At 42.2% G+C, this 27,717-nt stretch overlaps 1 protein-coding gene and 2 long non-coding RNA genes across 7 annotated transcripts in view; 1 reads left to right on the top strand and 2 right to left on the bottom strand.

The window, feature by feature from the left end:
- Positions 1 to 2,763, bottom strand: part of LOC143512468 (uncharacterized) — a 4,016-nt gene extending 1,253 nt beyond the window's left edge. Inside the window, exons 1-4 of one of the 3 annotated variants that reach the window (XR_013130466.1) lie at positions 2,131 to 2,763; positions 1,927 to 1,997; positions 581 to 669; positions 197 to 514 (exon numbers count right to left, since the gene is read on the bottom strand). This is a non-coding gene — a long non-coding RNA (uncharacterized LOC143512468). Of the gene's footprint in view, positions 515 to 580; positions 670 to 1,926; positions 1,998 to 2,130 lie in introns of all 3 variants that reach the window. The other 2 variants (XR_013130465.1, XR_013130467.1) reach the window with 2 other exon arrangements.
- A 7,886-nt stretch (positions 2,764 to 10,649) lies between these two features.
- Positions 10,650 to 24,572, bottom strand: LOC143512467 (uncharacterized). Of its 3 annotated transcripts, none has more exons than XR_013130463.1 (4): positions 24,424 to 24,572; positions 18,080 to 18,219; positions 11,010 to 11,126; positions 10,650 to 10,893 (listed from the first exon to the last, which is right to left on the bottom strand). It is a non-coding gene; the product is annotated as an uncharacterized LOC143512467 (long non-coding RNA). The 3 variants fall into 3 exon arrangements; XR_013130464.1 differs by lacking the exon at positions 24,424 to 24,572 and adding an exon at positions 23,556 to 23,688 and having other exon boundaries at positions 18,080 to 18,154; XR_013130462.1 differs by lacking the exon at positions 24,424 to 24,572 and adding an exon at positions 23,556 to 23,678.
- Positions 23,828 to 26,241, top strand: sp9 (sp9 transcription factor). Its single transcript, XM_077002818.1, has 2 exons — positions 23,828 to 23,989; positions 24,344 to 26,241. The coding sequence occupies exons 1-2, from the start codon at positions 23,969 to 23,971 to the stop codon at positions 25,634 to 25,636; spliced, it is 1,314 nt and encodes a 437-aa protein (XP_076858933.1). The 5' UTR covers positions 23,828 to 23,968; the 3' UTR covers positions 25,637 to 26,241.
- The last annotated feature ends 1,476 nt before the right edge of the window (positions 26,242 to 27,717 follow it).

Below are 27,717 nucleotides of genomic sequence, written 5' to 3' on the forward strand. Positions count from 1 at the left end.
TGCTGTCGAGCTTGTAAATACAAGGCAGTTCCGACACGCCACAACAAAAGCCAAACAAAAATCCATTTCATCTCTAATTTTCCTATCTACATACATTGTGTTTTTACACTACGCAATGTTTACACAGACGTATGTATGCAAGCATATGCACCCAATATTTGGAGAGAATAGATGCGTGTTGGTCTGTTTTTCTAACCTGTTTGTTTCCATCTGACCTCATCTTCACACACTGCCCGAACCCTTACTGCAAGACCTTTGAGAATGTCGGTGTCCTCATGCCAGTGAGAGTGTGTGTGTGTGTGTGTGTGTGTGTGTGTGCGTAAGAAAGAGGGAGAGAGAGAGAGTTAGTGATATTGTTATGAACTGGGTCGTTTGCACTGGGACCATGCAATAAAACTGAGACACTGTGGCGGCACTAAGTTCTGTATGAAGTCATACCTAAAGGAGGTGAGGTCGTTTCCTGCTGGTGATGAGACACAGATGAGCCAATCACAGGCAGGTATATTCCAAATATCTAATAGACATGATGGGTGTTAGTTAAAAGTAAAAAGGCCTGTATAAAGCACTCTGAAAACTTTACCTTTTGAGCATGTATATATTGCTTTTGAGATCTCCATCTATTCAACAGTCAAAAGGAATGTATTGGTTTCTGCACAATGTGCTCAATACCTGTAAAGAAAAGAAAAAAGAGGCACTAAGATTCAGACCTGTAATGCATTTAAAACAGCTCTGCACATCACAGGCACAAAAGCAGGATGAATGTGAGATTAGGAGCCAAAACACTCATATAGGAGATAAGTATTCAAATAGATTAGACCATCATAGTGCACAACCATTTCACAAACATCTGTGTAGAGGCGGATTTCAAACACAGACAAACCCAGAGATTAAGAGGAAACATTCAAAGTCATCATAATGCTCCGGCGGGACATTTCTTATGATTTATTGGTGTTTGCCATGTGATATGAGTTACCATGTTGGCTTCTAGTCTATGAATGTTTATATTTCTAAGTTGAAAGCCTCTCACAGCCTTTGATATTGTAAGGAAATTAGACATTTTAATGGGGAATAGGAACCATGTGGTTACATAGCCGTAATGAAGTGCAGAGTATAGTGGCATGACTGGCTTTTGGATGGGAGCTAGAGCAGAAAAGGGAGATCCGCTATCACCACATGCGATACCGGTCCCGGACCTGTTACACAGGTTTGTTTCCATTATGTCCGTGATGACCGTGTGTGCAGGTGTACATGACTATACTCACTATACTGTACTCACTATACATGAGTTCTGCTCTTCTTGTAATTATTTCAAAAAGAGGAATGCCTTCTGCAGTATAATGAAGTCATAAAACAAATTAATCCCTAGGAATAAATTACTTGTTGTAGCGAAAATGCGTGACTGATCTAATGTCAGTGAAGGTCGAAAAGTTATATTCGTGATATAAGATGAGCGCCAGTACACGTAAGTACTGTTTCCTTATGCAATGAAATGTGCGATGAAAATATTTATATATATATATAAGTGTGAGTAAGCAAGTAAGCGGCCCTTTTGCTGGGTGGCGAACATGAGGGAGCTGTTTTCAGGAGTGAGGAGCTGGCCCTGCAGTGAGGGGAGATCGCCAGGCCGAAAGAGCCCTGACTCGGCCCCGGGGGGCCCCCGCATATGAGGCGCTCAGATCCATATCAGCCCACACAGAAGTCATTAGCTTCTTCACAAAAAAGGAAAGAAAAAAGAAAATATGAACATACCACCAACGCTAACCCCCTCTACACACAGTGAAAAAATGAAAAAATAAAAACAGCATGGCATGAGCTTAAGCCAACGATTTGCATAGCAGGGACTTGGCGAATTTGAATCCAAGCGCCGGAGAAACGACATGCCCGATGCAGAACATTAATACGCCGAGCGGAGGATGAAAGGTCTACCTCTTCTCCGTTGTGCTGGGGACACGTTCCTTTTCATCCCAAGGCCGGTGGTTGATTCCGCACATTGCGTCCTGTTTGGGATTACAGGCGAATGAAGAAGCAGACATTAAAGAAGATGAAACAGAGTATAAAAACAGCGGGATGCTAGGTAATTATTTCCTAAATGCACGGCATGCTTATCCAGGGCTGAACAATGCTGCTCACCCCGCTGTTGACGGGGTAAAGGGGCCATGGGCACGAGAGGAATGCCATGCGCATACACGCACACGCACATATACTAACACGAAACTAGAACGTCCACGTATATATACACGAGTGTGTGCGTGCACGTGATAGCACGTGACAGCGGAGAGCCACACACGCGCACACCCGCGTCTTTTTTTACAATTAAAATTAAATGAAACCAGGCATATCATCACAAGAACATAATTCTGTGCATCCAATAGTTTTCTTGATTCTCTTTGAATGTTAACTTGGCTTGAATAAGAGGCTTTGAATAAAATGATTAAGTAGGAATGGAGGGAATTGTTCAGGCTTTGGTTCCCCCCTGGTTCTCGGCAGTGTACTGTCACATAGAGTATATGCTACAGTAAGGTATTAATTAACACTCTTGTAGGAGCAGGTCTAAGACCTTCCCCACGCACATTTGGCACAGTGCTGCTCGGAGCTGTTGTGGGTTCAGACCGCAGGCGTATGTGATCTGTGAAAGGCTCTGGAAGCAGGAATGGGTGGGAAACGGGGGAGGGGGCCAGTTATAAAATTTGCAATAAAGAAATTGAGCCTATTATTGTTGATGTAGCTCTGCAGAAATTAGCGGAACACATTCTTTTTGCTCCTGTCAACTTAACCTCCCCCTTCATAAAAAAGAGCCCTCCTCCAGCCCCTGAAAGAGCCCTCTCCCTGCCTCTACCCCTCCTCCATCCTCCCCTCCCTCAGCCCTACCCTCCACTTCACAATCCCTCACTCCTTTTGAAAGAGAGGAAAGAGAGGCTGCCAATTACACAAAGGCTCAGTGACCCCCGGCCGGCTGCATTCAGTCTCCCCTCAGCCCTCTCTGCAGGAATTCTAAAGGCCTTTTAGCCACGCGGGCCGAACACGGGCCACCCTCTCGGTCTCTCTCCCTCCGTCCTTCTCTCCGCTTGCTCTCCCTCTCTGTCTCTCTCCCTCTGTCCCTCTCCCTCTATCGCTCTCCCTCTATCGCTCTCCCTCTCTGTCTCTCTCCCCCTCTCCATTTCTTATTGCACACTAGCTCCCTCTCAGACTTCTCTCTCTCTCTCTCTCTCTCTCTCTCTCTCTCTCTCTTTCTCTCTAAGAGAGATTAATCATGTGTGAAATGGAAACAGAAAACTGGCAGTGACACAAGCTGAACCAGCGCCAGGTTGGGCTCATCAGCTAGCCGACACCACACAGCACCGCTGGGCCAGGCAGGTGTTAATAAAAGACACACAGTTTTGGTAGGGTCAAACACACACACACACACACATACACACACACACACACACACACACACACACACACACACACACACACACACACACACACAGACACCGGCCCTCATGCACACAAGTGTGTGTGCACACATGCACACACACCACACACACACCACATACACACACACACACACACACACACACACAAACATATGCAACCTGGGAGACTTTGAATGATTTAGGATGTTTTATTGTTTGCGAAAAACTGTGCTGCCACCTCAGTAGACAACACCTCTGGAGAAAAAACATTTCTTTTTTCTCTTTATTCCTTTCTACATTTTATCGCCAATGTGCTAGAGGGACCAATAAATATATCCTCTAATTTGACTATGAATACAGGAACGTTTATTGTGCTGTAATTGGACGCATTATAATAAACGCCTGTGAGTGCATTATCAGCAGATTCGGGTCAGTAATTACTGAATCTCCTCATGCATCATCGGACACAATCAGCTCTGATGCCATGGCCAAATCGCGGTTTTCAATCACCTCGACTATTAACATGACAGAGGGTTGGGTTGATGTAAAACCATATATACATATATGGCATGCACTGATATATTAATTATAGAGGTAACATGCACACCTGTCCAGTATGGAGAAGTTGCTGAAATATGGTGAAAAATAAGTTGAAGGCACTTGGATCATCTCTGATAAACTCACACCCTATTAGTAACTATTGATGAAGCCTCCTAACATTAAAGAAAGCCTTGGAAAGTCTATAGAGGCAGGAAAACATACAGTATGAAGATTATATAGAGGAAACAGTATGAAAGATGTTCTCTGTTGCAGTCTTTTCATTTTTTTTCCTGAGATGCCAGTCAGCTGAATGTACTAAATCTCTCTTTCACTCTTTAAGAAATTAATCACTCCTACCCCCCACCCCCCTTCCTCCTGAACTGCCTTTGATAGGGCTTTTTCTTCAGCATCTAAAGAGGCCCTTCCATAGATTTCTCTTGGCACCAAGCACATACAACATTCGGCAAGAAGTAATGTAGATCATTTTTATTCATTGCCTCAAATTGTCAGCAATTATGTGCGTCAGTGGCCACCTGCTTGTCCTGAATGGTGGCGGGTCTGGTGGAGTTTGTGTGTGTGCCTGTGTGTATGTGTGTGTATGTGCACGCGTGCGTATGTGTGAGGAAGATTACGCTAACAGGGGCTGTGTAAGGCCCCCCAGTCGCAGGTGAAATGGCCCTTCTTGTTAGGATAATGAGCGGTCAGGGTCTGCGTGTGCTCAGCCTGAAATGGGGTGGCTGAAAGGCGGGATTAAGCCCGCCAACCCCCACTCACACCAGCTCTTCGCCACCGTCTACAAACGGGGTCACAGCAGACGCTGCCCTCAACACGGTCGACACACGACCCAACACAGGCTGGGGGTTTTATCTCTGCGTTTAAAAGACTCAGAGAGAGACCCGGAGCCAGCTGCACACACACACACACAAACACACACACACACACACACGCACACACACACACACACACACACACACACACACACACAGACACACACACACACACACACACACACAAACCTGCAGAAGATGCTATTGCTTCATTACCCCCACAATGTTTTTATGTCACTGCTGCAGTGACATACTTTTGGATTTAATAAACCCAGCCTTCCTTAATTGGCCATGTTTACGCTGCATTGCAAGAAAGCAGGCGAGTGAGGCGAAGAGAGAAAGAGAAACAAAGAAAGAAAAGAAACACAAGACATGTGAGCTGCTCTCTGCCAAAGAACATTCCAAACATTTACTGTATTAATATCTAATATGGGACTTTGGGTCAGCCATTGTGTAGCCCTTTCCCAGAATGCCGTGCGGTGTGGTGCATGTGCTGAGCACAAACGCTGCTATGATTTGAGTATTACTTCAGATGAAAAGCCGCTGGTGGAAACACTTTCATTAGCGTGGTTGGGTGACCCAGGTTCAGCCACTGAATAAGTATCTCTCTATTAATGATTTCTGCAGCAGAAAACCCTATGACCCTCCAGCACTTTCAATCGCCACAGAAAAAGAGGAGAAATAGGCCAGGGGTGGAGGTGGGATGGGGGAGGGGGTGTAGAGGAGAAGGAAGAGGGAAAAAAAGAAAGAATACATACATTTGTCAGATGGGAGCAGTGGTGGAGGGCGGTGATTTCTGCCACGCTGGGAGGATTTCTGCCATTGACTCATCTGAGTTTTTCAGTGAAACCTTCCTGGAATCATGGGGGGGCATGTGAACTGGTGATTGAATTTATCACCCTTCAGACACGCTGATTGACCATTAACCCTCTGAAACCCACGTCTGCGTACAAACAAATAAGGTCAATAACAGTGTATTTAAATATAATGATATCTATATATGGGGGGAATGCTTCATAAACACAGACAGACACACGCAGGAACTACGTTCTGGAACAAGAAGGTGTGCATGTGTGAACACACACCAGTACCTTATTATGGAAGTCAACTCATGGGAAACCAAGTGTGTTATGTACTATAGATACCATATAAATATAGTCATATAAATTCAGAGAGGAAGTGTTAGATCCTCTTTTTCTAGATTTATTTTTTAGATTCACAAAAAGGAGCAGAAGTTACACAAGGAAAAAAATGGACCATAATTAATTAACATTTTACAAGACTCCACTAATTGGCTATATTGTGTTAATGTAAGCTCTATCTACACATGTCCAGTAGATTAAGTAAGTAAATACTGGAGTGTCTGTGCATAGTGTGTATAGAGAGTTCAGGCTCTTCTCTCATAATCACAGTGCGTTGATGGACGAGTATTGGAAGTGATTAGATAATGAAGCCCTTAAACCCTTAAGGTCTGATTCACTACAGTCATGAGCAATAGCTCGATATGTTTGCATTTGCAAATAGCAAACAGTGAGCGAGCATAAGAATAGCACTGAACAATTAGAACAACCGCTTTGCCCATGGTGCTGATTTTGTGAGTCACAAGGCTGTGAGTTTAGTGGAAGGACTAATAAGACAATCATAAGGTCAGTGAGGAATCATATGAATTAATGACATGACTGACATATTGTGAACCTTTTATTGTCTCACTAAATAAACAAGTCTCTAAATTCTAATTTAGTAAGACATTCAAACACACTGAGGAAAAACATATATTGAACATGAACTGGAAAGGTTATCTGGTGAGTAACTGATTAAGAGATGAACTGGAGATTAATTCAAGTACAATACGACAAAAGCAGTCACACCTCTGTTATCAAAGACTAAAAGTCATAAATTTCCTGGCAAAGTAGACAAATCGGTAGAAGAAGCCACGAACTTGGGGCTAATCAATACTCTACATTTATGAAACATACATAACAAAATCAGATTACAATCATGGTAGCCTTTATCTGTCCATCTAACTGATTACTACACATCTACTATGATTTAAATGAAAATATCAATGACACCTGAAAATGGCCTGCTTTGATGCAACACTGACAATTTATCATTCACTTACTACAAATGTCCAGATGAATGACATTTCAGAGTTGAAAGATATGAGCAACTATGTTTGGCATGTGTGTGTGTGTGTGTGTGTGTGTGTGTGTGTTTTCTCACCTGGCTCACACACGTTCCTCACTTTCCTTCCGGCAGTTACAGCCCGGCTGGAGTCGGCCGATGACAGCACGGGTCCACTGCTCTGAATACGTCATGACAGTTCTCCACACCATTCATCACAGGTGTCATACCAACGATGGCAAACAAGTCTCTGCAACATTTCATTAAGAAATGCTGATGATTCATGCTTATAATACAGTATAATAACCTCAGGAAAACTGAGTCTTTTTTTCTAAGGTTGTTTCAAAAGAATATTTCTAACTTTTGAATGAGTGGGAAGATGAGTATTTGCACCTTTAGCTCAGTTAAAATCTTTTTAAATCTATGGACACAGATATAGTGGAAAAGCCCACAAAAAACTACAAGACTGAGACATTGGAAATGACTGGACACATCCTATCTGACGGCTGTTCTCTAACGTCCTGCACTGAACATGCTCCAGAGGGACTTGTCTGTCAGCTCTCTGGAGTTAGCAGGTGAAGCTCCGGGAGGTTCCATCCTGTGTGCCGTGTCCCGGGTGACCCCTCGTCATCCCCCCATCTCACGCACGCGTACACACAGAAGCACACACACGCAAGCACAGTTAATGATGCTGCTGTGAAAGATTAGAACAACGTGTTAATACAACATGTCCATTTTGGAAACTGCTTTAAAGTGTTCATTTGGACATACTGAGCAAGACAGCGTGGCTTGGGGGAAAAAATGATAATTTCCTTCCTATTTCATCTTACTCCCAGACTACAAATTAACACAGACAACAGCATAATTGTTTGATCAGTTATTATACCGTGAAAGACCCTTAGTAGTAATAGCAAAATAGATGAAACCCAGAGTATTACATTTCATGTCAAACTGCCCTGTATCTCATTTGTGTCATCTAAAGCTGTGCTCTTTGGAAGAAGCTGTCATCAGGCTCTTGGTCGTCCTACTGAAATGAAGTTATCCAATTACTCTATAGCTAATCAGCCTGTTTTGGTTGCTCTCGTCTCTTTGAGGTACTCCACAGTATAAACAGTTCACTTACTGCACACAGAAAGGGGCTAATCAAGGGAATTATTGTTTTGCTGCTCCAATTTACCAGCTACGAGTTCAGCACTGATTGGGATGAAAATGTGCTATTGTGTGCCCTGTTCATGCTTGAACTTCAAGTGAAAATAATGCAATGTGAATCGCTCCTGGATGATCGTGGATGAATTAAAAGGGAGTTTCGCACATTTAAGCCACATTGTGTTAAGGGATCTTGTGTTTCTGAGGATGCCCTCTATGTGGTTTGTGTTCTTTTATAGCTTATGTCAAATAACTTTCACATGGAAACCTAAGGTGCAACAAAAAAATCTAAGTTTTGCAAACTGGCTAAAAAAATTACTTTTATAACTTTTATCACAAACAAATATCGCAGATGTAAGTTGTTCAGAAATGGAAACGTTAGAAAATAAAGAGACGTTAAATCACCTGGATTAAAACTAGAGGAACATGATAGCTTGGTATTGCAATGCACAAGATAGACACGACTATAATGAATGCAGGAAATATAAACGGGCAGTATTCATGGAGGGCAGAGGCAGAGATGGATAGCAAAACAGGCATTAAATACCTCCATGAGCATTCAATAAGGAAAACAAAGAATAAGATTTATAGTGGAGAGTCCCTTTTGTAACCTACTGGAATCCAGTAATACCAAGGGATCTAATGAAAGAGAGGAGGCCAATCCTCATAAATACCCTGGGAAGGTGTCAAACCTATTGGACCAAGAGTTCTGGGTATAATCAGCAAAGGGGAGAAACTTACCATGATTAACATTATGGTCTCCACATACGTTATAATGATTCTAAGCAGTATGGTGACACCTAGTCATTCCACAAAGCATTTCCAGAGTGTGAACTGTGATCCTTGGTCTTTGACTACATCCTGGCAGTTCGATAAAATCAAACCATCAGGACTGTGAAATTATACGGGAAACTTTACCAGTATATGTGGGGAGATTTCATAGCCCTCACTTGTGACTGCCAGGGGACTTTATCCAGGACATACATTGTGTACAATTGAGCTCACTTCTGAATGCAGGAAAGACCCACGGTACTGATGCCAGAAGCTGTTGTGTCTGCAAGATGGCTTGTGGCTAGATAATTATATACCCAGGTGGCATATAAGGACATGTTTTTTTTCTGTCAATCTTCTCTTATGGTCCATAAGTGTCAGCTGTTCCTTGTTAGATGAACTTGTTGATATCCTAAAGAATGTGAGCAATGCAGCCAATGTACAGAATGATGGTCCTAGTGAATGAGTTGCTCCACTTCTTAAAGGAAAGACCATCAAGCTTAGTGTTCTTTAAACCTGGTCGGTAAAGAACAATGGATTGGAAATGGCTGAAGGACAATTACAACCTGACTTCATTATTACCATCATTACCTTCTTGATTTCCTTGATTTCTAGCTTCGTGTGTTTGGCAGAAATTCAGACATGGCGTAATGTAAAGACGTTCCTGGATAGTTGGACGCTGAGACATTGAATAGTGCTGTGAGAGATGCAGTGATCTCATCCAGCAGTAAGGGCCTGCTGTTCAAGGCATGAACAAGGACAATGTGATCTTGCAACTGCTCATTTCTTAGAATTTGCATAAATGTTTATAAAATGTTAAGGTTAGGGATAAGTATTAGCTATCAAATTTGGACTTTTTTGCATGAAATCCAGTGACATCTGTCTCACTTGTCCTAATACATGGAGTTTTTGGTGGCATTACACTGACAAGGCAGGTGGCAGAGAATCATAGGCGTGTGGAGGACTCGGATCAGGTTTAGCAATTCTGAACTGCCCACTCTGCCAAAGTCAGTCATGACTGAAACTGGTAATTGACTCTATTCCTAAATCGGTGGCCTGACTCATTTTAGTACAGACATAGATTGGCCTGAAAGCACTGTTGCTTCTCTTCAGGAGTGATCTAGGTCATCCTAAGATCTATCATCCTTACGTCTCTAAGCAGTGGCTGGGAGGTCATTCGATGCTGAAACCTTGTAACCTCTCTTCCACCGAATGTTGCTAATTCAAATAGACAGGGAGTCATTGAGTTAGTCCTGTTATGTTTGAACTTCTACCCACAACCCGTGACAGAAGATGATGATGACTACCTGCTCATTACAGGCACCGCTGTCAGCCTGAGTGTGGAAAAAGAGGAAGCAATACAAAGATGACCTTCATTAGCTGGAATGATTCTCTTCTGAAATCCAGGCTCTCCACAGATCATCAAAAGCAGACTTCAAGAGATTGGCAAACCAATCAAATGAATATGTCCCCTCATCCTGCTCATAAAATGTTTCTAAATCTCAAAAATATCTAGCTTAGTCAAAGTAGGCATTCAGTGCTAGAAGATGGGTCATGGCACCAGGAATCCTTCACTCAGGTGCACCATTATATCTGACACAGACAGTTAGTCATATCTCACAGGGAACAGCAGGTGGTCTCCCTTCTCCTCACAACACCGGCTTTGCAGTGTTTAGGGTGCTTAAGTGTTGAGCCAAGATTTAAACGGTCAAGTGTATAGTTGTTGAAACTTCTCCTGCGGCTGACCCAGCAGCTCAGCGCCAAATGTTTCATCTGCATTTATTACAGTCTTCTGCATTTATTTAGTCTTCTATGACAGGTAGATTCAAGGACTACAGACCACACATGCGAGTGCTCAAGGCTTTATTTGTGTTGAGAAATGCAAACAGAGCAAAACGAAGGAAACATCTAGAACCTTCAACTATTTGCATAACATTACATTAGCATTCAACATTTTAAATAGTTTTGACAGCCAGACGATCAAAGCTGTCATGCCACCCACAATTAAAGTACTCCTCCCTGTCGTCATGAGGGACAAACGTGCCTCGTTAGGGGAGGAGCATGGACTCTTTAAAACTGGTCTCTCCAGCCTGTAAGAGACAGACAGAGAGAGAGAGAGAGAACTTGGCTAGCGAGCTAGCGCACAACACATTGGTACATGAATGGTTTTTAAAATATATAGTTATACTTGCTGGTCATTACGCACAATTAAAGTTCTGTTGTTCCCCTCACACTGGTCTCTGAGTGTGTGCTGTTGGTCTTCCGCTTGGTCTTTCGGTCAGAGCAGCCCGTCCCATTCCCTGGCCCTCATCAAACAACACTCCTGGGAAATGAACAGGCACAGACGTCTATGTAAGTCCTGTTCGCGTTTTTTAAGCTTAAACAATTGTAATGCCCTTTCTATCATATCATACAATTTATTATGCATCGGCTAGAACACACCGAGACCTTGAGCCATCTAAACATACACAGAGACAGCCAAGGGACATGGGGGCGAAGGAGAGATCTCCACAATTAGCCCTTTAACGACGGGTCTGAGTAGGCCTCTCTGAAGACTACTCTTACGAGGCTGCGGCGCCATGGTAAGCCACAAGGAAGACTGTAAAAGCAAGAGGGGGAGGAAGGAGGGGTCTTCAGAAGTCAAGTCTATCTGGCATTTAACATTTTACTGCTGCGTTTTAGTTACTGTATGTTTGGACGGCCCATTAGCAGGTGTGTCTTTACCGTTTGACCTAACAAAAGGCCTTTATCTTGAAAGGAATCATCAGCCTCCAGACTGGAAGATTTCTCAGCAAGAACAGCCCTGCTATGCATCAGAGGTGGCAAGTGAGTGCAAGTAGATATGTTGAGGCTGCCAGCGCTCCCACACACGAACCCACTCTCGCACACACAAACCGGGCTTTCGCACACAGCTTTTCGTCTGCTGTTATTTTGAAGATGGTCCAATTACTTAATTGAAAGATTAAGCTATTCTGATAAGTTAGATAATAGATTATACACTGTATGACGTGATCTGTTAAGCCTACCAGAACAAATTATGGATGACTGCTTTAATTAATATACTAAAAATTGTTTATGTTGCACAATACACATCACTGAACTAAGCATAAAATCCTAATGCAATTAATTGCACACATTTGTCTAAGTGCATGATGTTAACATGCTGTAGTTCTTAGTAGTTCAACTTAATTTTGATCACTGAGAAACTAGCCCATTCTCTTTCTTATTCATTATTTGAAATGTTGTGCAAGCAGTGTTTAACAGAATGCTAAAATATGTGGAAAAACACGAATGACACATTTAAGATTGATGTAGATAATGTTTCTTCTGTGTCTTTAGCTGATGATGGCTAGCAGATCATGTGATCGACATCATTCACTCAAATTACAGTGCTTGGTGGCAGACGACTTCCTTTGCAAGTATTCACATGTAAAATGGGAAGAGAACGTGAAGCTCACATGCATTCCTTGGCTCGCTTTTAAGAGGCTCTACACAAATACACTGCTGCAATTGCTCTGGTATTCAGAGTCATAAAAGCTACTTTATGAGTCTGTCAGAAGAAGCCATTCACCTCTGTCTTCAGAAGAGGAAAATAATCTGATAATACACAAATACATAGTGGACTGGCTATGTTTGTGCTGTAATTTCACACACATTTGACAGGCATTATAAAAATGAACTCATGCAAGTCATGCAATTTTTGTACTTGTGACATTTGGAGAAAATCGGTTCCTTCTAATAGTGCGCATATGAAGCAACGTAATGTTAATCAACAGTTCTTGAGGTTCTGTGGCATAAATATGGAATGTTTCATCTACAGCTTGCAGACGTACCCCTATGAAATGTAAAACACAAATCGGTTCCCTGAGATAACCAAGGTCAATATTTCTGAAATACTTAATTAACATAATATTAGAAAGGAGGAGGGGGGAGGTGGGATTTTGTGATACGTTTAGAGGCTTCAGCTGATAGCAAACCTTTCAAAACTGCCTCCAAGATTTATGCAGTCAAAGAATAGATGGATCAGGACCAGCCTAGATTTCATTAGTTTTGAGAGACAATAATGGTTTTCGTTGCTCTTTCATTCAAGCCCACTCTTTCTGTCATTTCTCCCTGCCCGGTGAGTCTGAGTGGAGTCTGATTGAAAGGAACCATCATATGCACATCACTGTTGCCCGACATCATTCAGAGAACAAACCGATTTAGATCCTTAACTACAGCAGTAGCACTGATTGCTCAGGCACCGGCAATTTCCTAACCAACCACCACCTGAACAATGATGTGTTCAACCCTCTTCTCCCTAGCCTTTCAGAGGAGGAATCATTTCACAGTTTGGAACGAGATCTCCATAGCAACTCCTCTTTGAGGGGTTTAGAATCACCATCCAGTAATTCTATGATCATCAGGCACAGCCATTCCCGACCGTTCTTTTCTCAGCGGCCACAGAGGAGACGGGGAAGGGGGGGGCTGAGGGGGAGGAAGTGCTGAAATTCTACAGTCTATTTCAGGCAATTCATCCAGCCAGTCTCCATTAGAATTCAAAATATTTCGACCTTCAATCAAGCAACGTTATGTGGTGCTGCGGCGATCTCCAGTCAAGACGCGCAAAACGTTTTAGTCTAATCACCCAGGACAAGTGGAGACACACGGAGGCTCCTCGATCGGAGGCGAATCAAAATGCTCATTTTAGACGCTGACAATGTCTCAACACACACGCCACAAACACACAGCACCGGATTCAGACCCCCTCCTCTCTGCCTTTCTATCTGCAAATGGATCTCGAAATACAGTAGATTTGCTCAGTGACTATAATCACATTTCTCATTATGACTGCAGAGAGTGTAAATGTGTCATTGTGTACTGTAAATTGAGCAGTTCTTTTTTCTTGTGGTTGTACGTATAAGCCACTGGCCAAGGCCACAATCAGCATCCCAGATCACATCAGTTGGTTTGAAACTAAATGCAATATCCATGTCAATATGCAGTATAGAACACATAATAACAACAATCCTTCTGTATTTCCTTCAATCTATATATTCATACGGCTATAGAAATGTCTGAAAATTATTATATTATTGTTGTCTGTATGTTATTATTATTATTATTATTATTATTATTATTATTTGAGGGGTCAGTTTACCCTGATTTTGTATGTCCTGACCCAGACACTTTGAAGTGCTGAACAGTTTTTCAGCTTGAAGCTGAGTGACAATTCACTTAGGTAGTCAAGATGATGAGCACTCAATGAAACTAAAGAGAACACCAGGTTACAGCTTGACAACACTTTACATCACACAGCAACACAGCGCACTTGATAACCTTCATTTTAAATCATAGCTGGAAGACAAAAAAATATCACACTTCTGACAGAAAAACAGAGTCTTCCCACAATAAATACAATTCCCAGTGCTGTTGTTACAAGCTATGCAAAGAACTCTATGGTGACAGATTGTTATCATGGCAGGGTTACAAAAATGTATCATTATATTACTATAGCCACAACAGAGGGGGAAAAATTCTGAGTCAACTATTTGGAATATGAAATGCAACGAGTCTCTGACAGCTTAGAGTTCTAGCCACTGTTATTCAAGACTTTGTGGTTATGCCTCCAACCAATCACAGCAAGACATCTCCATGTAGCATGTTGTTTTTATTTGCACCCCTCCATCCCCTCCACCCCTCACTACCCCCAACTATGGGTAAACATAGCAGGATTTCCCAATTGTCCAGCATTATTTCTGTTGTTTATCAGGGATAAGGTTCTGTAGCTACTCTACAGAGACCGGTCCACGTGTCTCTTTCTCTCAATAGCTGCACACAGGTGTTGGTGTCACTAGCGATTAGCAGAGAGCAGGTTTGGAGGGACCGGGGGGACATGAGCAAACCTGCTGTGCTGTGGCGTTTTGGCTCCTGCAGATACTGAGCAAGAATAATTCAGGATGAAAAGGAGCTGTAAATGTGGACCAGGCTGAGACTGCTGGGAACAGAGGAGAGAGACTCTCCACTCAAGCCCACGGAGCAGGCAGGAGACGAGGCTTCATCCATCACCACCGCAACAAAAACCACAGATGAAACCATCTCCGCCAGTGTGGAGGCAAACTCCACCATCCCCCCACAGCAAGACAGTGCAGAAGTAAACAGAATAGACCGTGTGTATCACGAGACAGGTCCATCTTTCTTTCTGCCTTCCACACTAGACAGACTGAGTCGTGGGCAGGCGTTGGTTCTGTCACGTGTGTAGTAATGCAAGAGTTTATGCTGAAAACTGTCCCATCTCTGAGCGCCCAGAGTGCAGGGGCGTCAGCTTTCAGCATCCCCTCTCATAGTTAACTGTTTTCGGAAGCACGTGTTGAAAGTGAATCTACTGTTTAGGCAGAGTTTTCAAAGAAAGAAAAAAATACCCCCAAACTGCTTAAGGCACATGGCAGGAATAAGAGAGAACACCCATAGCTTCTCTTCCTCTTCTTGTATGTGGGCTTTCAGATCCAGTATGACCACTGGCTGGCTCCAGTCAGGCTGCTGAGCCACGGGGCTGCCTGACATTCAAACAACCTGAACTACCAGACAGACTGCAATGCAACTTGAATCTACTGCTGTAGTGCTATATATAAACGTTTTTAGGGAGAAGAGTGTGTTAAGAACTCATCGGTATTCTAATACCTGAGGCTGACATAATATAGGTTATGAAAAGATGCTCTCTAGCAGTGGAAAAGTCAGTGTCTTTAATACTGGGAGTGTGCACAGGGCTCAAAATCAATAGGGAAGACTTTTCTGGTTCGTGTAACATTGGAGTCATATACGAGCAAAACCAAATCACCTTCTTGTGAGGCGTTCTGGCATGAAGTCAAGCAGTGACAAACACAGCATTCAAAAGAGTGGGGCTGAGTTATAAGTCATCTCTCAGTCCTTTGTATCCTGTTCTTTTTGGCAAACATCTGAAGCAAGGAAAAGCGTGTTCCCACTACCATATAATCAGATAATATAAAAGAAGTGCCCTGGATGTTGAAACATGTACCATCTGACACCGGGTAAAACATTTTTGTAATTACAAAACAAAGGCAGAAATTGTTAATGGTTAAGTGGTGCAGCAACCACTTATTCTCAAAGGAACTCGCTGTAAGAAAACAATGGAAGGTCAAGACAGAGAGCTGTAAATTCATAAAAGGAAAGTATCTATTTTATGTGCTGGTTTCCCACTACTATTCACAAATGGTGTTTACTACAGTCAGAAAGAATGGAGCTGGTTTTAGTTAAATATACACAACGCTTACGGTATCGTGATGAAGAACTCAAACCAGCAATAATTGTTTCTTTGCTAATCCCAACTGGCACAAATCACTTGGAAAATAAGGAACATCCGTTTGCAGTATTTGTTTCTGCAGGTTGGACCACAGTTCTGCAGTCCTCTCCCAGCCTCTTTCACTGCTGCTGCCTGTGTGTTAGCCTTGAGAACGCCATCCCTTTCTAAGTAAAGAACTCGTTGCAAACCGAACCAGCATAATTGTGTTTACTTGCGGCTGGTGAGATCTGTGTGACAAGCGATCTTCCAATCATCTGGTGACATATGGAAAACCTCGCACAGGTAGAGAGAACGGCACCTGCAGGGGTCCTCAAAGTCCCAAGAGACTTCAGGAGCCACAGCGGCTGTCTATCACACGGGGGCCACTGCGCAACTATTGAAAAAATGGCCCTGAGCCTCCAGTGACACCCTCATTACCGTGTCCAGCAGTAATCCTGGCTAGAGAGGCCCTGAGAACAATATGGGTAAATGCTCCGTATTGTAACCCTGTCTGCTCTGCCTCGTTCTCTAAGCATCGCTCAGCCACTAATCAGAGCTCTTCTCATATAATGGGAAAGTCAATAGCCGCATACAATCAGTAAACAAATTCGGCTATTTTTAAAAAAGAGCCCGCGCCTCCATTTTAGAGCCGGCAATTTAAATTATTCTACCGTGTAACACCTTAATTGTGTAAGACAAAGACGATGTCGAGAGCACAAAGGAGCGGGGAGTGGAGCGAGAGCCGCGCGTAATTTCTACGCTGCCATGCAGAGATGACATGTGATAAGCGTCGCGCTTTCCCGCAGGCTGTGTCGTTGATGCCAAACGACAATTTATAGTTAGTTCGCCATAATAAGGCACGAACAAACAGCTTGTCTTCAAGTTGCTGCGAACGTGAGTCTCTTAATGATGATAAAGAAATGCAGTAGGGGGCATATGAAGAGCAGGACATATACAGGATAATTACCTTCTTAGAGACCTTTGTTGTCAGCTAAACAATCAGTGTTGTTTTCAGTATTCACACTGGACCAGGTGACATTCAGTGACATCTTTCCAGGTGACATATTTTCATGTTTTATTTGATATTACTATTTTAAAGAAACCTTAATGCATGTGTAAAGCCACTAGCATTCATCAATAACACTAGTGATTTTGCAGATATTTTGGCCGTTATGACACTTGATGGAATAAAGGCGGCGAGCCTCATATTCAAATATAGAATCCACACACAGTGGTGATAGTTGTGATAAGACTGGAATATTTGTGATAAGACTGGAAGCTGTTTTTCTCAGTAAGACGGCTCACTGACTCAGTGCTGAGGGAGAAGTAAGCAGCAAATCTTAGAGCATCACTAAGTTGCTCACTGTACAGTTGGCTAGGGGGTCAGAGCACAAACAGGTGTAGTCCCGTCCCCAGACAGGGCCTACGGAAGCTCGTCAGAGTGACTCAACGCCAAACACAAAGCCGTAGCGTGACTGAGAGACTTCACATAGCTCACACACCCTTTAACATGAACATTAATGTATATATTACTCTTAACCTACAGAACCTGCCAGGAAAATGACGACAAAGTCATAAAGAATTTTCCGTTAAGAGGAAAAATAATATTCTCATGTGTGTATCACATCATTTTATGCTTAAATGTCATGCAATGCCTCAGGCCACTGGAGTCACAAAGACAAGGTAAGATACATGTTGATTAAGGACATTTGGTTAATGATGGATAGTTATTCTGGACAATACACATTTGTTCAGTCACGCTTTTCATTATTAGCAGCAAGATTAGTCCCATTGAATAATATTTACATCGATATTCCCCAGAGATTAGTCACAACACATTCTGACATGCCTCTCTCTCCCTCTCTCTGTCAAGGAAAGAATGCAAAAAGAAAAAAACAAATGAACAGAGGTCAAACAGAATATGAGGAAAAACCAACACGTCTTCAAACATGCAGGAAAATGGACCGATGGACAGACAGAATGGACAGGCCCCATACCTTGCAGGTGTGTTGTGGGCCAGGGGGGAGGTGAGGTGGAGGTGTTGGCAGAGTCAACGGTGCTTTCATCGTGTTCTGTGGTGCAGAAGGGGAAACGTTCAGACGTAGCTTGTTGTTCAGGCAGAGAAAAGAGCAACTTCCTGAAAATGAAGACACAGCACACCAGCTGACATAACCTACGATGGGCCGAACGCACAAATTCTTATGACGTTCACCTGTGGAAACTTCATGGACATTTTTACGCCATGTCCGTCCTCTGCGCTGGTGGTTTCTACTTAATCCTCTAAAACAAATGTTAAAAACACCCTCAGTCAGTTGTGTTAGAACACCACACACAATAATAAGGTGAGCTAATCCTGTAATGGATCAACTGCAGTTGGGAAATGCAGAGACAAACTGGCATGGTGGTGGATGTCGGAAGTGGATGTGAGGGAACACAACCCCGTGGTGAGCTCAGTGAGAGAAGTCTGCAGTTTGGTGAAAAGAACTGAAGAGTCCTTCAGTCTGTAAGGCGCGAGCGCGGTGGCGATAATGGTACAGCGGTTGAGAGCAGCCCACAGGCTTCCATCTCCACCTCACCTGCTGCTCGGGATTTAAGTGATTGGTTGGTTGAAACTCAAAAACCAAGGGGGATAAAATTGGTGTAGATTGATGAGATGGAGGTTGAGGTCTTTGCCATTGAGGGATTACTGTTTCTCTTAGTCAAAAATATTTCAAGGGCACTTTGAAAGTGCCCTTCGAGATACTAAAAGAAGCACTTCACAAACAAAAAACAAATAGGATCATTTAAGGCTTGTTATACCTTTTTGAACTGTTTTGAGAGTGAAAATTACTGAAGAATGTCAGTTAATAAAATCTTCTTGTAAACACAAATGATCAATAACAGCCAAGGGTAGTGCCTATTTGAATATGTATGGAATATGTGGCAGATGTCATATCCACCTTTAATAGAGAAAGGGCTATATAAAATGATAACGAGTCTGATGCAGGCGAGGAAAGGTGTCTTGGTGTGCTAGGCATTCAGAGAAGATCATGAAATTTTCACTATACAAGACAACTGAAAGACATCTATTCATTTACAGACATTACTACGTTTGACATAATTAGGTAAATATCTGTCTTGCTATATAAGAGCAGGCACATCCACTCACTAACCCAGTAGGATCTGCATTGTCCTCAGAGACTGCATTAAAACGCTGTGGGGTAGTTCTGATTGTACCAGATCAAGCTGAGATTATCACAAGTGGACAGGCCCCAACTAGATCCACTAACTCCCTACTGGTCCTTCTCAAGCAAACGTTACAGACCATAGCAGACCGTTTGCTTATTTTAGAGCAAAAGTGACTGCAGTATTCTAAACCATGTGATTTTTCCCCTGCTGGACACCTGTTGATGTATATGTGAACTACACACACACACACACACACACACACACACACACACACACACACACACACACACACACACACAAACGCCACTCATCAGTTAAGTCAAGCTCAAACCTTTTGCACTGACCCTAGTTCGACGTATTAACTTAACAATGTCTTTTGTTTGATTGAAAATGTAAGCAATGCTTGTTAATCATTTTTAACATGCAAGTGATAATATATCTTATGGTGACAACTGTACAATTAGAAGTATATTACTATACAGCGAGCGAATGAATGAAGACTACGATAGATAGCTTCTCTCTTTTCTAGATTTCTATGACATTTGCAAACTGGTCTTCGCACTATCGGCAGTAATTGTCGATAGCCCTAAACATCGCGATATTTGACTGGGCACTGGGTATTCGCAGGATTGGTAGATTTAAATTAGAAAGAGCCCAAGGAATTTGTAGTCATCTGAAATGTTAGGCTTTTAATAAAAGTCTATGCTAATTACAAATTACCGCGTATGCATTAATTAGCATATAGTTCCACACGTCTTTCATTGTAAAACAAGCATTCAACACGGGAGAAAATAAGCCATTATTCTTCGGATACTTTAACAGTATACACAAAAAAAACTGACCCACATGCTGAAACATTCACTGAAAACAGCTAATCACTGATAATGTAGTCCACTGGATTAACATATATGCAACGTTATGATATAGTCCTATCTGCAATGCAGGACAAGACGATAACATGTGTTGAGAAGACCCCAATGCAGGATCAGAGCAAAGGCAGGACGCCTGTGCGAGACAGATGACGTGGAAGGAGATCTGTATCAGCAGCTGGGCTCTGGCACCTTCACGCACACAGATCTGACAGGACCGGATGACTCAGAGCGCACCTCTCAACTATCTACACCTCCGCTATTAACTTTATAGTCTTATAGTCTGTGTAGAAATGTGTGAAAATGTTCAAAAAGAGGATATAAATAATACATTTAAATACAAATAGAAATACTGAGTGTTGCCACCGTCAGTCTCAACAGCTGGGTTCGGTGAAACAAAGCACATACTTCTCTAGACTACCCTATGATATTTATCCTAAAATAAATCTCTCATGATACAAACAATAACTTAATACTTTTTTAACTATATAATACTTAAATAAAAAATTCTGAAGCAATTTCATCATAACTTTATAGATCAACAACGGATTATTTTATATTAGCTTATTATTATTAGAGCACACATCTTTTTCTGTGACCAAATAATAAAAAATTAAATGATGTGCTTTGTGCACAACACCCTAAATCAGATAATGCAAACCAGGCGCCAGAGTAGCCAGAGTGACATAAATTTGATCTCTAGTCAGCATATTAGCGAAGGGGTGATGTGACAATCTATTAGTCGGTTGTTTGTAAACACTAAAGATTTCCCACATCTCCCGATTTCTGATCTCGTGCACAGAGATGACGCAATGCCCCATCATCCCAGTCAAGCGTTTCATTAGTGCTGCACTGCAAGTGCCAAAACCTGCGGAGAACATCTCCCCGTGGACTCAAAATGAGCACTTCACTCATGTAGCCTACTATTTCTTTCATAATTCCATTAACAGCGTCTTTTAAATCCGACACGTCATGCATTTTAAAAAGTTAAATGCAGACTAATGAGTAATAACCCCAAATGACGCTTGTTGTATTTTTTACTGTCTTTCTTTGATGTGCTAGGAAGAGGAAGCTTATTTGAGGTCGTGCTGTCAAAGACCTGTGAATAAGAAGGATTTAAGTTTAGATAGATTAGTTAATTATCAACAAATACGTCTTTCCTCTTAAAGGGTGAGAACAAATTAATCCCAGCGGCAGCAGACAAAAAAATCGGTCCGGTGAAAACCCACACACAGTTCTTTACACATGCAGAAAACGAAGCTGAAATTATCTAGATTTAGAGCAAGCCCCGGACCTTTTGTAAGAGGCCACTAACGAATAGGTCCAGATTAATCATTTATCTTTAGTTGCTTAAAGCCATGATTGATGTATTCCGTCACTCACTCTCACGACAATAGATACAGAGTGTTTTGTTCTTTCCAAATAAATCACTCGTATTGTTTAAGGTACATTGATCAGTGTAATGACTTGTAATAGGCTTCTAATTGCCACAGAAAACTGCACGCCAGGTAGCAAGACCAGGCAGACTGCTTTGAGTTTTAAATCAGGGACCAAAATAGTTTTTTGTTTGTCTGTTTGTTTTTTTTTTTTTTACTAAGAAATATTGAAGTATTTAGTCGCAAGACTTTGAGGATGTAAATTTGTTATGTAAATTTGAGGATGTATTTGTTAGCCTAAGCGCTTAAGTACAACAGTCCAAAATACATGCATCATTTTAAAAATATGATATAAACATTCAAATAAAACGCAATATATAATGAGAGTCAGCGAGGTTTAGGACTGCCATGTTTTGTTATGCTCTTTGATCCTCGCTGTCCTGAACTATTCACAACTACACAAATATCCACAAGAATCACATTCAATCACACAGTGTTAACGGTGGCTTAATTGATTCACTGCGTGGTGTAATGACCTTATCAGCTAAAAAGAATTAATGAAAAAAAAACAGACAAACGTTCACAGATTTTAGCCAATACATTAAGTGTATCCTAAAAGACACAAATTCTAAGCATGTTCGTTCATGAAATCTATATTTGTGGGATCTGGACAGTTATTTACAACGTATCAGAAAATAAAAATTATGGGCCACTTTAATATGTACAAGTAGAAAGTTACACATGTATACATGAGACGTGGAGTCCTCAGTCAAATGTGTTTATGCTTAACAGATATTTAATAGTGTTAATTGTTCCCCTGTCAATTTAGAGTGATTGCAGAAATGAAGCTATTTTCGAGGCTCCATCATGTGGATTTGAATAAATTGTTTTAGATTCTGCTCTCCATAGGAGGGATTTAAAGCGAAGCGCTTTTGAGCAAATTGCGGCCGGGCTGCCTGGCACCGTTCAGCCTCTATAATAGAGCATTATTTGGCAATTTTGAATACTGTAATGCACAGCTTTCGGCGAGGCCATTTTCAAGAAAATTGCTTTAACTTTTAAAGGGATGATGATTCAGTCCAAAGCAGGCCATTGTTAAATTATGCCATTACCCTTAAATGTTTTAACAAGCAGAAGAACACACTGGTATAATGCATTGATCTTCACATAAAAAGAAATAAAAGAAAACCTCACAAAAACCAGCAAGACTGAGAGGTGAAAATTGATGTGAAATAATGCAACTATATTTTAAAACAATAACAAAAATGGTCTGAGATATGGGTTGTAATTTTGTTGTTGTTGTTGTTACGTTACCGAGGTTTTACTGATTTCATTAATTATTCTTAACATTTTCAACAGCAAAATTAGACAAACCGTTAAGTGGATTTTTTTCCTGACGGATTTGCCTTCATATCTCATAGGTCATGTGCATGCTGCTTTTCTAAAGGCATTTAAAAGGAGCGCTAAGTTGAGCGCACGCGCGCATAAGCCAACACCTCCCACCAACACACACGCACATTCACACGAACATTCACACACGCACACACACACGCGCGCGCGCGCACGCACGTACACACACACACACACACACACACACACACACACACACACACACGCACACACGCACACACACACGTTCCACAATTTCTCACACCTGTTGTGAGATTAGTGATTCCTCTGATTTCTTTATCTTGACATGTCTTATGCTGACTGTCAAATTTTCGATTTTTAAAAGTTATATTTTAGTTTGAAAACCCAATAAATGCCACGGTATTTAGAATTTCATGTTATCCAAAAGGAGAAAGTCGTCAAACTGCCTCTAGTCACGGAAGCACTATAACGTTTTATCTACAATTACCACTGCTACATAAAATACAAGCAATACTGCTGTAGATGGTTCATCATCAACAATAAAAAAAATATTATTAATATTTACAAATACAAATGTCTCACGTGTAAACATTTCTCCATTGTTTAAGCTGCAGCCTATCGCACTCGAATGACAGGAACGACGTTAAACATTTCAAGACATCATGCACAAGACAATATCAGTTGCTTACCATTGTGGATGCCAGGCTTATTAAACACCAATATGAGCTGAACTCTATTGTGTGTGGAGATACTACGTCTTGATGGCCATATATATGAAAAGCTTTAAAATACTAGATCGCTTGATGCCTGACAGTGGTATCGGTACCCCAGTTATTGATTGACACGCTACTTTAGTATTTGTGTCATGGACGCATCTCTTATTGGCTGAACTGGAGTCCCTGGCTGCGTATGCGCTGCGCAGATTGGTCGCGTGCCCCCGCCAGCTGTACTTCAAAGCACGCGCTCTCTACAACTAGGTGGAGTGTGCAGTCCCGGCCAAGGGCGCAACGCGTCAGACTTCAGATAAGCGTCTTGTCCAAGTCAAACTGGAACATAACATCATTGTTGTCGTGAAAAATTCAACACCGAGAAGGCCCCGGCTATGGCTACGTCTATACTTGGGGTGAGTACAAAGCGTTTGTTTTCCTGAAGGACGATTGTTTTGTTTCTCGCGTCTTCATCAAGTTGTTGTCATTGTAACCCAAGAAGTGATTTTAAATGTCCGTCAGAGCGCATCAAAGTCACTTTCGTAATTTACTATTATTCGTGTAATTTTAGATAGGACAAATTTTAAGACGATTGTGAGATTTCATCAGCATTGAATTACTCGTTACGTTCTACAGGTGTCTGTGCAAAGCACGACGCTTCCTCAGCTCAAACATTCTTAAAAGTTTTGAGAATCATTTAAGTTTAGGTTTTGGTTTTAAACCTTCAAATATCGCTCCACTGCTAAGAACCAACTTTGTTTTCTCTGCAGGAAGAGCCACGGTTTGGAACTACCCCCTTAGCCATGCTGGCTGCAACATGTAACAAAATAGGCAACACGAGTCCTCTTACCACTTTACCCGATTCCAGTGCGTTTTCCAAAGGTGGATTTCATCCGTGGAAACGATCGTCATCGAGCTGTAACTTAGGATCAAGTTTACCCGGATTCACCGTCGCGACAAGTCGAAGTACCTCCGGACTAACGAGCACGACAGGCACGGGTAACAGCGCGTTTTGTTTGGCGTCCACGTCCCCGACCTCGTCTGCTTTCTCCACCGAGTACAGTAGCTTGTTTTCCAACTCGGCCGGCGTTACCTCTCAAGAATCCGGACAGTCCGCCTTCATTTCCAAAGTTCACACATCCGCCGAGACTTTGTACCCTCGAGTGGGGATGGCACACCCGTACGAGTCGTGGTACAAGTCCGGGTTTCATTCCACCATCTCTGGAGAGGTGGCCAACGGCGCGTCCTCGTGGTGGGACGTCCACACGAACCCCGGGTCGTGGCTGGAGGTCCAGAATCCTGCTGGCACGCTGCAAACGTCGCTGCACTCGGGAACTCCACAAGCCATACACTCCCAGCTGAGCGGTTACAACCCCGACTTCTCCACCCTCACGCACTCCGCTTTCAGCTCCACTGGAATCAGCCCGACGGCGTCCCATCTCCTGTCAACGAGCCAGCACCTGTTGACGCAGGACGGATTCAAAACTGTGATCCCCACATACACGGACACCTCTGCGGCTAACGCCATGATATCGGGTGCCAGTTCAGGGATGGGGAGCTCGTCCAGGTCCTCCAGGAGATATTCCGGAAGAGCGACGTGTGACTGTCCGAACTGTCAAGAAGCAGAGCGGCTGGGGCCTGCAGGGGCCAGCTTGCGGAGGAAAGGACTCCATAGTTGCCATATCCCGGGCTGTGGCAAAGTCTACGGCAAAACATCTCACCTCAAAGCGCACCTCAGATGGCACACCGGCGAGAGGCCCTTTGTGTGCAATTGGCTTTTTTGTGGTAAAAGATTCACCAGGTCCGATGAGCTGCAGAGGCACCTGCGCACCCATACGGGAGAGAAACGGTTCGCTTGCCCGGTATGCAACAAGCGTTTCATGAGAAGCGACCATTTGAGCAAGCACATTAAAACACACACCGCCGGAGGTGGAGGGAAAAAGGGAAGCGATAGTGACACCGACACCAGTAACTTGGAGACCCCCAGGTCCGAGTCCCCGGAACTCATTTTGGAAGGTGTAAACCCCAGGGTCACGGTCAAAGAGCAGTCTCCTCATGACTGAGTGGTCTGCACCCACAACTCTGCGAAAGACATAAAAGCTATTGATACAAAATCAATTTCTCTCCAAAACTGGTAGGTCATAACTAAAGGAAAAAAAAACGGGTCAAGAGTTTGACGAACTGTTTTGGCAACGGTTTAGGCATTTTTGAATAGAGGAAAACGGACGTTTTGAAATGAAACTCATTAATTGGTATACGACTATTTAAACCTAAAAGAGGTTATTTCTAAACTGCATCGAAACGGTTCAGGACGATCGATTAAGTGTAGGAAAAGTATTTTAAAAGGCTATGTTTGGTTTGGATTGGTACGCAAGAAAGTGAATCTAACCGAACAGGGCTGGAATTTGCAAGATGAGCTGTGTAGATATATCGACAAATTACATGATATTTTTCCCTGTAAATGTTCCTTATGACTGTTTTGTGGTGGATCCTGAAATTCAGGGAGTTTTCTTTACTTTCGACGCACTTTGTGGATGTCAGTATGTATGTAACACAGCTATTTAAAATTCAGTTACTCATTTCTTTACCTTGATAAAAATATATAAATGTTTAATTGTATAAAGTCTCGCGTATAAGGCTTTCATTTTGTAATTAAAGGGATTTAAAATCTAAAGATTTTTGTTGTTGAGAATTTTATTTTAGATGAAAATTAATTTATTTAGGCTCATGTCAGAGCAATCGGTTTTCGGTATTTGGTGTATCACACGGAGTAGAAGAAATAATGTGTGTACATTTGTAAAACTATAAATCAATACTGGAGTTCGTCTATAGACAAACGCAAATCGACGCACATTTTCCCAGTGGGATAAATCAATAGTTAATGCCCCGTAACAGGCATTTTATGCCCAAATGAAAATCTTGTTAAATAGTGTTAATTGTGACTCGGAGCACATCTCGGCCCCATGTGTCTTGTATTCGTGATTAGGGATTCGTGTCTTATCAAATATCTAATTAATCTCCTAGACATCATTTGTTCATCCGCTCTTTATCAGAGCTTTTCCGATGGGGGTTCACTGACAAAGGGCCCCGAATATTTATTTTAATCGCTCAAATTAACTGCTTACATTTGCATGTCAAATGGAAAATGTCCATCCAAGTGAGGGCGAAGGCATAAAGCAGCTTTGAGCTTTTAAAGCGCTACACTTGATTTGGTGTTATGGGAACAGTTTTTTTTTCCTTTTTTTGGGTGCTACTTTTGAAAAGAAAAATGGGAAAGCCATATGCAAATTGTGAATTTAAAATGCTCTTGTTGCGGCGCAGTCAAATGGTCGGTGGCTGTTATTTGAATATCAGTGGCCGTGTACTGAAAGGGTTCAAGGATGCTCTCTGACTCCTTTGTGTTTATCCAGTGCAGCGTCCGATCTCAAAGAAAACCCCGCGGAATAATTAGGCTGCAGTGCGAAGCCCAGCCTGGGAACTCGTTAGGGATGAACGTCTCATCCAGAAAAGCGCCTTCTGGGGAGGAAGTTAAATTGACCAGAAGGCAATAGACGAAAATTATTTTCATTTCCTATTGTACGTTTGTGACCGCTCGTACCGGCAATATCCTGGACAAAATATACAAATAGAAATCGTTCCATTATCATTTAATGACATGGTAAAAAATTTTGCCGAGATTTGGCAGAAGGCCTACTATAAATAAGTAGCAACGAATTATTAAAAATCTAAATTTCATACAGAGATACATTTAAGGCAGACAAACGATATTAATAAATAGTAACAACATGTCTAACACTATCTCTTATAAATGATCCGAGTGAATTGGGCTTCTGTGCCTTTTAAAAGTTAATGTAGGATAGCCTATTGCGATTTTACTACTGACAGTCCAAAAGGTGGGTTACGGAAATGAGCACTGTTTGGGCGTGAAGGCATTCATAAGCACACTTTACAATTATATGGTTCTATTAAGATTTACAAACGGGAGCTTAGATGGACAAGAACGAAGTGCATTTAAATGTTTTGGGGCGCGGGGCGCCTGGGGTCGCGGACACTAGCGCTGTCACTCACGTCCTTTGTCCCGTTTTCCTGGAATGCGCTCGTGCTGGGCGCGAGGCAGAAGTCTGTTTGCTGCCCACAATAAGGA

Source organism: Brachyhypopomus gauderio, chromosome 4 (assembly GCF_052324685.1).
Source record: "Brachyhypopomus gauderio isolate BG-103 chromosome 4, BGAUD_0.2, whole genome shotgun sequence".
Taxonomy (NCBI): domain Eukaryota; kingdom Metazoa; phylum Chordata; class Actinopteri; order Gymnotiformes; family Hypopomidae; genus Brachyhypopomus; species Brachyhypopomus gauderio.